Here is a 10,752-nt window from a genome sequence, read left to right as displayed (position 1 = left end):
AACTTTATTGTTAATACTAAACTTCTCTATACAGCTAGCTCTGTACAGTTTAATAAACTTATAAATTTACTAAAATTCATACAATCATACATAAAAATCATAAAAATGATTACATAAAAATCATATTATATTTCAGTGCAGTTTTGAAAGGGTTTTTTGTTATACTTATCGTTGTCTCTAAAAATCATTCTCTTATAATCAGTTATATTATACTTCCAAGTGAAAACCAAATTTTCAGTTAATGGGTACTAGTGGAACCCCGTCGAAATCGACGGTTAATCTTGAGGTTTTATGTAAATTCAGCTAACTGCGTTGGATAGAGTAAAGTCATTAAAATCTTAGTTATATGAAGGGAGGATAAGCAATAATAAGTAGGCCTATGACGATTGTGTTCCCTAAAAAACGTGATTGATGAATTCGTTTAACACAATATTTCCTACCTTTCTTTTTATCGGCTTTAGGTTGCCCAAAAGGTTTTTTAGGAGTCTTATAATTGTTTGTTCATGAGTTTGTTTCATACCAAAGCCACTTTCACTATATGGGAGAATGAGTTCATATAATTAGTCTATAATGTTACGGAAAGAGTCAATATTTATTACTAACCACTAATTCCATCTGCTGTAGGAAAATCATTCAGAGTGTATCCGGATTTATCTTAAAAGATGTAAATATTCATCTTTTTTTTTATAAAAATATCTGATTCTCCAGAAAGCAGTAACATTCTTACTTCGATCTCAGCAATTTTAAATCCTTCTCTTGCCACATCGACCCATGTATGTAATCATCCTGTTCTTACTTGATAATTCATTAACTTATGGGGTAGTTTTGCCTTGGCCATATAGATCACATAAAGCTGTGCATGTATTTCGTGGATTGGAATGAACCATAATTGTAGGAAATTGTATCACAAATCTTGAACATTTGCGGAACCAAATCCATAACCTAGTCCAGCATTGGTAACAAATTATGCAAATGCGATGAGATGTGATAACACTGTTGTGTTTCCGAATGTTTTGTATGTAGTGAGGTTTAGATGCGTTGTTCAACCTAGCTACATGTGTACATCAAAGTAAAAACGGTGTACACATTTTTTTTAAATACCTGAATTGACATTAGTTCACCTACTTTACCAAAATCATAGGCTCCGTAGTTAGTCTATTCCAAAACTTGAACACAGCTCTCATCCTCAACGTACTCATCTATGACACAATTTTCAACCCGATTATCAAAAACTGTTATAACAATAAATGAATCTCAGGTGTTCTTTCTTGAATTTAAAAATAAATGGTGATTGAAAGTAGTAAAAAAGGTTTTAAAGTGCCAACCTTACAATATGTATAAGCTAACCCGATAAGGAATAGTTATATGTTCCTTTGAAATTGATAAGTCACACTTATTTCATAATTTAAAATTTTCTAAGAGCAATAAAGCATAGATTTTTGAACAAAACATTTCAAACGTATCATAAATTCATCATTTTGTTGAAACTATAAAAAACTTGCCATGCAGTGGAGAATCCATTTAAAATCATAAATAATAATGTAAACATTTAATTTTGACAGTTTTAGTAAGCCTTTGAATACAATTTTAATATTAACAGCTGGTTCATTAAAAGTAGTGTAAAATTATCCATATGGTCGAAATGTAAACAAAATTGCAGAGTGAACTTTAAAGGCCTCTGGGGCAGAGCCCCAAGGAAATTTACATCGTTTCTCTTTTGAGGGCTCACCTACAAACCCCGTTTTCCTCCGTCGTAAGAATAACATGGGATGGGAATTTAAAGGCCACGGGGGCAGAGCCCCAAGGGAATTCACCATGTTTCTCTTTTGATGGCTCATCTACAGACCAAGACCTTTCTTTAGACACCCCTACCAAGTTTCTACGCCCAGCCGTTCTCTCAAATTAGCTGTGACAAAAACCTCGTTTTCCTCCATAAGAATAACATGGGATGGGAATTTAAAGGCCACTGGGGCAGAGCCCCGAGGGAATTCTCCATGTTTCTCTTTTGATGGCTCATCTACAGACCAGGACCTTTCTTTAGACACCCCTACCGAGTTTCTACGCCCAGCCGTTCTCTCAAAATAGCTTTCACAAAGAAAAACAGTTTCAAATTAATATATAGATTCATACCCTGGAATTTCCTCAAATAAACATTATTAAACTACATACAATTCATTTTCAATTTATTTGTAAACGTAGAACGTTCCGTATATTTTTAAACATTGTTATCATGAAGCAGCACCCTTAATACGTTATGTCTGGATAAAGAAAGCGAGAATGCAGTATTTTGTGAATTGAGTAAACAATTCAGAACCAGCCTTTGTAAACAGACTTGGGACCACAACGTGATGTTAAGGTAGGTTAGGGTTTTTGTCGGGTTATATTTGAAATGTAATCACAAAAGGACAGTAGCCTGATTCTCGAGTCGATGTACCCTCAATTTCACCAACTGTAAATGTTTTCAGAGATTTGTTAAAGAATTGTTAAACTTTTTCAATACTGCCAAAATAAGTTTCTTACTCATCGTAAAAATTATTATCACAATAGAGAAACAGCATTTGCTCAAACATAATTTTTTTTATTTGTACGTTTTAAGGTCACTATTGTTTACGTTTTCTGAAAGGAAAAGGCCCCGGCTTTGAGAGAATAAAAATTGCAAAACAATGTTTTTACGATACCTATTATATATTTTCCTTTTGATATGTGTTTTGGATACCAAAATTATTGCTGTTGGACCAACAAACAACTAAATTGGTTTTTATGAATACAAAAACCTGATAACTTTAAAAACCCCTTATATGTTCTTGTCAAATATGGAGCATCGGCTAGAAAATTATCAGTGATTACCAAATCATTTCTCGCAATGCAAATCCACTTAGCAATGAATTAAACGACTTTTTCTTGAGATTGCACACACTTTTAAGGTACTTATACTTGTCTTGGGTCGACTAAGCGAATGAGTAGTTAAGTGATTATTTGATTGACATTTTACTTATATTGATAATAAAATATAAATTACAAGGAAGTGAAACCATATAAATAAAAGCTACTTAAACCCTCTCAACTTACCTTAATATCCATTAACCTCTACGATGGAGCAGGCGTACATCTGGTTATGTGTGTTGGTATGCATAGGCAGTGCAACGGCTCAACCTTTAAACAACAGTACCGGTAATTGATTATGATGACTAAGAAATTATTAATGTTGAAAATAGTTTTAAGGCTATATATTGATTATATTGACTAGCGTAAGTTATTTGTTTTAGCGTACTTAAGTTTTCTTAACCGAACACCGATTTTCAATCAAATACTTGGCATGTCGTAAAAAGCCATGAGCGTAAATTTTTTATCTTCCTTTAAGGAACTATACGAAATTACTTATCAGTTGCACAAATAACAATATTCAATGAACAATTTCGATTTTTTTTTATCGATTTTTCTTTTTCTATCTTCTAGCATGCTCTGTATTTCATAAATGGATTTTTAAAATGCTAGAAGATAGACTGTCTATAGAAGTAGGACACAGTAATACTAACCCAACTTGATCTTAGCTGAGTGTATGAATGAATGTTGATAAAGTTTTCTTTCTCTGAAGCCATTTTTGTCCACAGGCAACTGCACCTACGACAACGACTGTTCCCCAGGCCTGATATGTGTGGACTCTCAGTGTGTGGACCCTTGCAACGTGTGTGGCCTCAACACTGAGTGTGTGGTGGATGAAGACGACACACCTCTGTGCTACTGCAAGCCAGGTCATCAGGGAGATCCTTTCACGGAATGTACAGCAGGTATCGTCTCACCTTCAGGAAACTGATAGAGTAATACTTAATATAAGCTTAAAACACCAGTCACCTTCAAGTGGTTCCATTTTTCATCGCAAAACCAATTATTTCGTGCCTAACGGTCAATTTTCCAATCGAATACACGCAAGAAAATATAACATGAATACGAAGCAAAATAATTATAGAAAATTCAAAAAATTAGGTGTATGGCATTTTTCCGGCAAATGGCAAATCATGTCTTAACATTTCTTGTTCACAATTTGGTACTATTTTATTCAACAAACTTAAAAATTTTTTGTTTTATGGAAATATACCATCGTGGAGACGATTAAAGATTATTTCTTACGGTGTTACAAATGTCTTGAGGTGTATCAGAACACTTGTTATGTCTCACTATTGTACCTATCCAAATACTGAAGAGGTCAATATTACCAGGTAGTACTGCATTTTGTTACTTAAGGAGAATATATAGTAATAGAGGTTTAAAAAAGACCTTCTTCGAAAAAAAATTAACCAAATAAATCAAGGGATAATGTTCGATAGCTTAAAACATAATTAATGCTAATCCAAATTGTACTAAGGAAGAATCTAAGTAAACTAATATATATTTAAATCTTTTGAGATTGTAGTCACAATTTTCTTTTTAGGTAGTGAACAAACTTATTTTGGCTAAAATAAAATCGTTATATTTTTAACTGAGCAAACAAAGTTATTACAGATTAATAACAGCAATCATTATTAGTAGTAAGGAATCTAACTAAACAAATGTACGAATACAAAAGTTAAGCTTAAAACACTTACATGCTTCAAATTATTTTCGGATTTATTAATACATTGTCCATGGCTGCCATTAAGAGGCCGAATTTACAGTAATTAGTATAGATGGATTTCAAGTGTTTTAAGTAAAGTGTTAAGTACACTTCAACATATCAACGTCAATCACTCAATCAGTTAACTTTCAATTACTATTTGAGATAAATTGCAATCAGCACATTAATTTAGTTTATCAATAAACTATCTATTTTATTAAGGAAGAAATTTCCATGTCCTATTGAACCTAAACAGACTTGTTTGTTTTGATGGTTATTTAACTCTCAAATAATTATTTTTTTCATAAGTTACCCCCACAAAATTATGTGTGGGAAAATTATCGACAGCGCCAGTAATACAAGAATCTTCAGTTGTGTATAAATGACATGATTATGTTATATGATAAACTTATAGGATATACGTTGAATGTCCGGTGAAACTAAAAGGACTTAATCACGGTTAAGGGTACAGCTCAATTTTGAGCCATACTAGACATGTTCTTCATTAAGTTTCTTTAAAAGTTTCATTTCAATAAAGCCGGGTGTTTGTGTTTGGAAATGTCTTCTGGGAAATTTCATTTTAACTTAACAATATTATTTGTTTACCTCTATTATTGTGTCGCGACAACAAAACAACCAGATGCAGTGAATTCTTCACTATGTCCAAGAGTATGTTAAATTCCCGGACTCTCTAGAACTTAAGAAAAACTCACCATCTATTGTTGTGGTGTTTACATAGAAAATAAGAACATAACCATAAAGTTAAATATTTAGTTTCTCAGAAGACATACGATGTAGTTTAACAAAACCTATATAAAATAGAATACCATAATATCACACGTGGTATATACAGTGCGAAAAGTAACTTCTTTACAACAAAAAAGCAATCAATCTGTCGAGATTCAGTTTTTTTCATGTTCAATGCAGGAGAGTGTACGAAGAACTCTGACTGCAGCTCTGACCGGATGTGTTTGAGCAACAGATGTGAAGACCCTTGCCAAGATGGCTGCGGCCTCAACACAGCATGCAGGGTGGTCAACCATCGTCCCCTGTGTGCTTGCCTTCCGGGGTTTGTCTTCACCATGGACGAAGGCTGCACAACGTCTTGTGAGTGAAACTGTCAGTGCTGTTGATATTTTTAACCGTAGATTAACTATTTAGTTTATATAATTACGTCTATGCCTGTTGCTTATGGATTTTGGAAGCACATAGAAGACGCTGCACAAACGAATTAAGGGAAAGTGGTGCAAACGCATTTAATGTTTGGTTGATGTGCTGGGAATTGAACCCGTCCTAACACCGAAGTCTGAAACGCTATTTCTGCTGTGTTCAACCAACTGTTTCCTAATTTCTTTTATGTATCATATGACTTTGTTTACATTAATTTGTTTTTGTTTTGTTTTCACTGAAAGAAGCTAACTCACAATAATTTGCTACAGAATAAAAATTTGTATTAAAACATAAATCAACTTTCTTTCATAGTACATAGCAGATGGCGACGAGGACCAACCTCTAGCTCCTCTACCAAACGGTGAAGCCTCAAACCCTGTCTTAAGAAGAAGCTCAAGGAAAAAACAACCGGTTACAAGAATGAATATGTGATTCTAAAACTTAGGGGAGAGGTGCTGTGTTCAAACAACTGTTTCCTAATTTCTTTTATGTATCATATGACTTTGTTTACATTAATTTGTTTTTGTTTTGTTTTCACTGAAAGAAGCTAACTCACAATAATTTGCTACAGAATAAAAATTTGTATTAAAACATAAATCAACTTTCTTTCATAGTACATAGCAATTTCAACAGAGAGTTTGCTAAATTATAATCTGAGTTTAACTTAACACGTTCGAAGAAATGCTAACACTTTTAGTGATATCATAGTACCACATGATCAATGTTTTCTAAAAGATGGACACTCTTCACAAGTAAACTGCCTCACACACTGTGGTTTAACACTATGACCACTTGGCTACCCAGAAAATCTAGGGTCTCAAAGACCAAATTGTCGAATGAACAAGAAAATTAAGGTGGTTTTCTGTGTGGTTTTCATGTAATGTTTTCTCATATCACAGCCATGCCGGAGTGCCAGTCTAACTCCCACTGCCCAGACGATCGTTCATGTCGTCTGCAGAAGTGTGTTGATCCTTGTGAAGACAGAGTTTGCGGCAACAACACTGACTGCTATGTCAAGAATCACTACCCCGTCTGCTCTTGCCAGGTCGGGTTCATCGGGGACGCCTACAACGGGTGTGTGCCTTACTGTAAGTGCTAATCCAGTGGTGAGTAGATATTTCTAGGACAATATGCTCTAGCCGGGAATCATGCTGCGCATTGCTTGCGTCATGGTATAGTATGTATGATAATTTTGTCTATGGTAAAAACCAAACAAATTAAAAGAACAATTTTTTCTTAAAAGAAAAGTTCCAAATAATGGTAAAATATTTTGTTCTTACAATAACTTTAAGAATGATTGTTCACAGGTCCCTCTGGTGGTTCATCTAAAACAGGCAACAAGACTTACCACTTTAGCAATACAACGGTTGGTATAAGTATATATTCTAAATTTAATAATTCATTGCATAATTCACTAACAACATATTTGTTCTTTGCAGGGATATGGGATATAATTAGTGATGTAAAATACCCAGGTATTTAAAACTCGGGGTAAATACCCTGGGTATTTACCCGGGTAAATACCCAAAATCCATAAATACCCGGGTATTTTGGGTATTTATGAAATCGATTGAAATTCATTTTTATTTACCCCTAAATATGTTATTGTTATCATTACATGATAAATTAGGATAGTCTATAACACCTTTTACAGTAACTTGAAGCTTTGCTAGTACCTTTTATTTAATGATTTAGCACTTATGAAATCAAGACAACACCTCATCAGAGAAATATTGAACCTAAACCTACTTCTACTGTTATTAAATTATTAAAGTTAAAATTTGTATTGTGTAAATGGCTTGGAAGGCTAGACAGACCCAAGGCCTGATTGATATTGGCAGAATATTGAATGTACAGTAGACTCCCTCTTATCCGGACTCCTCGGGACCGAGGCTAGTCCAGATAACGGGTTTTCTGGTTAAACCGACGTCCCCAAAAACTTGTTAAAACGGAATCCGTGTACCGGTACTGTCATATTCGACTTTAATTTAGGAGAGCATTGTATTTAGATACGTGATCACTGGTCTCAAATCTTTCCCACAAGAACGGTCGTTTCAGTACCGCTCACTTCTTGCCAATCTAGTCAGGTTAAACCAATGGGCTGATAAAAATTGTCCGGTGAAAAGGTGTCCGGATAAGAGGGAGTCTACATTAAACTTTTCTGTGTTACCGCTTAGTTGGAAACAATAATATATTTGGATAAACCTCTACTAAAAAATGTATCTCCTGTTTTTTGGTCTAACTTATAATAAGTTATTATTTGGAAAGATTTATTGTGCTATAGATTCAAATTTGTTTAATCACAAGCTTATGAAATTAGTTTTTTTTATACCAACAAAAGATCTAGAACAAAAATATTATTAAATCCTGCCATCCTACAGATTGAATTTAAATTATTTTCTTAAGTTGTTTACACATAGGCCACTACTAGGTTTTAAATTTTCCTGTCTTTCTAAATAATAATTATTACTTTACAAATTATTTTTCTTCACTTTTAATAAAATAAATTCATCTATCTATCATAGAATTTAAAAAACCATAAGTAGTCAGGACCATGCGACCAGGGTATTTATGCCGATTATGCTTTATGCTCAGACCTGGGTATTTATGGATATTATACCGAGAAGTAAAATGCAAGTAGTGACCATATGAAATTTTGTTTAAAACATTTTATTATAATTTTGCTATCCTTACAAGGTAATAATTGCAAAAAAACATCTCAATCTTCTCTAACTTTAATACAAATTATAAATACCCAGTTTTTGGGTATTTACCCGGGCCTGGGGTAAATACCCAGGTAAATACCCAATTTATATTTACCTACCCACTGGGTATTTACCCGGCCCACATCACTAGATATAATTAACTATTTTATGAAAATGATAGGTTTAATATCCACCCTCAACTTGAAGTATGTTTTTTAAGTGTCAAAATATTTGTTTTAACAGTTTTAAGATATTTCAAAAGACAAAAATTATTTTAAAACACCTTTTGGTGAGGTTGATAAACAATATGTTTATAAGGTCCATAAACAATATTTTTAACAATATATAAACGGCAACGAAAAAAAAAATCTTATTTCAAAATAATATAGCATTGCAAAACTATTAAAACACTCAATCACATAAAGTAACTCTAAATAAAAATTTAGAGTGGAATTTTATTTTATATTGTGGAAAATGTGGGTAAGATTTTTGTTCACTGGTAGAAGAGTGGGTAGGTAGTATGGGGAAGTTGAGAAGTACTAACGTACATGTTTTTATAGAAATCTTGGTTCGATGCTCTCGACGACTGCTATAGCCAGGGAATGAAATTGGCAACAGTCAACAATGAAGATGAATGGACCAGCCTGATTGCGGCTTACAATTCCACCAGTGAGTTTTTTTTCTTTACTAGGCATTTTTTCATATACAGCTCTAGGCAATAGTTGTTATTTTTGTTGTGGGCGAAGTGGTACTTTGCTTCAGCAAAGGCATTTTGCAATAGCGTTACACATTATATTTTTCCTACAGTTACTATCAATCATATAAATAATAAGTCTTTCAAACACTGTACAACACGTTTTTGGGTTAGGTTGAATACAAACATTGGACGAAATGGGAAACGCTGCACCAGCTGTAGTCGTAATCAACAATATACAACACTCCAAGAAGGAGTGTTCTATATCGTTGGTCGTAATATCTTTAAGTGTTGCCAACTTATTTTTAAGCGTACACGTATTAACTCATTAAGTGCCTTAAAACACACTGTTTTGTGTTTGGAATACTAGTGTGTCGCAAAAAACTTGCGTGCAAAAGTAAAAAGTGTGCGGCAAAAATAAGTAGATGCAGCAATTAGCAACTTTCTGTGCTGTAATCAGTACAAAGAAGGCCACTTTGTCAGGTGACTGTAGGAAATAACATTTTTTTACTAATTTCACATAAAAATATAGTATTGATTATCAGTATGAGACTTAAGTACAAACTAATGTACAATTTTGCAGGATCTATGGCTTTTTAGGGAGTTTTACGATTATTAAACTTCCCTGTTCGGTTTATTATTATTACTCAAACATTTCCATTCACAATACTCGACAATAAAATGTTCTAATTGCAATCAGCTTAAGAAATATTACAAATCAATTATATGTATTTTATTTACAGTTTATAGGGTGAAAAACTTAACTGTGCCCCCATTGGTATCTCAGACACTGTTAGGCTTGCAAAAAACTAAGCTCTTAAGTGTAAGTTTGGGAGAGGAAGAGCAAGAATAAATATAAATCTTAAAATGGATTTTAAATAGATAACAAAATACAATGGATTTTGTTAAAAAATATATAATATTAATATAATTATAATATATATAATATTATTGTGGATTTTGTTATTATATATATAACAAACTTTTTCTTTCAGTTACAGGTAATAGTTTTTGGCTTGGAGGTAATGACTTAGAGAGATATAAAGAATTCCGCTGGGTGACGGATGGAAACTTCCTTAATTTCACTAACTGGAGAAGTGGAGAGCCGAATGGAACTCCGTACCATTGTCTGCAAGTTTTGACTGATTTAACATGGCAGTCCATAACATGTACTAATACATATTACTACGTCTGCCAGTCAACTGAAACCCCAACTTCAACCCACACCATTTAAGCTGTTGTTTTTGTTAATTTTTGTTTTATACTATTATAGTATTGAGAGATATATATATATATATTGGTGTTTTTTACTTCAATGTCGAATCATCCTAAAAATGCCACTGTATTTCCTGTTTATTTTTCTGATGGGTGTGCTGACTACAAAGTGTTAATTTCATTAACAAACAATGAAACGTGGCTGGAGTTGAGATTAAAAACCTAATGAGAGTCTAAATTAACAATAATAAATCTAAAAATTGCTTGTGTTTTGGCAAATTTTTAGTAATTTTTGTCCGATTGTAATAAAGTTTGGTTTGAAGGTGTAAGGCCGGGATAAACTTGGATGAGTTCGCGAACCAGCATGATCGGACCAT

The 10,752-nt window shown here is 33.3% G+C and overlaps 1 protein-coding gene across 1 annotated transcript; it reads left to right on the top strand.

Annotated features, from left to right (window-relative positions):
- Positions 1-3,046: 3,046 nt before the first annotated feature.
- Positions 3,047-10,445, top strand: LOC129001167 (versican core protein-like). The gene is made up of 7 exons (XM_054428379.1): positions 3,047-3,171; positions 3,612-3,788; positions 5,519-5,698; positions 6,661-6,849; positions 7,069-7,127; positions 9,027-9,135; positions 10,156-10,445. Exons 1-7 carry the CDS (start codon positions 3,093-3,095, stop codon positions 10,392-10,394), a joined length of 1,032 nt encoding a protein of 343 aa, XP_054284354.1. The 5' UTR covers positions 3,047-3,092; the 3' UTR covers positions 10,395-10,445.
- Positions 10,446-10,752: the final 307 nt, after the last annotated feature.

The sequence above is a fragment of the Macrosteles quadrilineatus genome, unplaced genomic scaffold, assembly GCF_028750875.1.
Source record: "Macrosteles quadrilineatus isolate MER2022 unplaced genomic scaffold, UCM_ALF_1.0 Scaffold_8__2_contigs__length_117827958, whole genome shotgun sequence".
NCBI lineage: Eukaryota > Metazoa > Arthropoda > Insecta > Hemiptera > Cicadellidae > Macrosteles > Macrosteles quadrilineatus.
Note: the sequence above shows the minus strand (reverse complement) of the source record. Positions and strands in the feature narration are given on the sequence as shown.

Excerpts from the sequence above, each read along its gene's own strand:
- LOC129001167 (XM_054428379.1), top strand. The coding sequence starts at position 3,093 with ATGGAGCAGGCGTACATCTGGTTATGTGTGTTGGTATGCATAGGCAGT. Across the intron at positions 3,789-5,518 it reads TTTCACGGAATGTACAGCAG|GAGAGTGTACGAAGAACTCT; the intron begins GTATCGTCTCAC and ends TGTTCAATGCAG. Across the intron at positions 5,699-6,660 it reads CGAAGGCTGCACAACGTCTT|CCATGCCGGAGTGCCAGTCT; the intron begins GTGAGTGAAACT and ends CTCATATCACAG.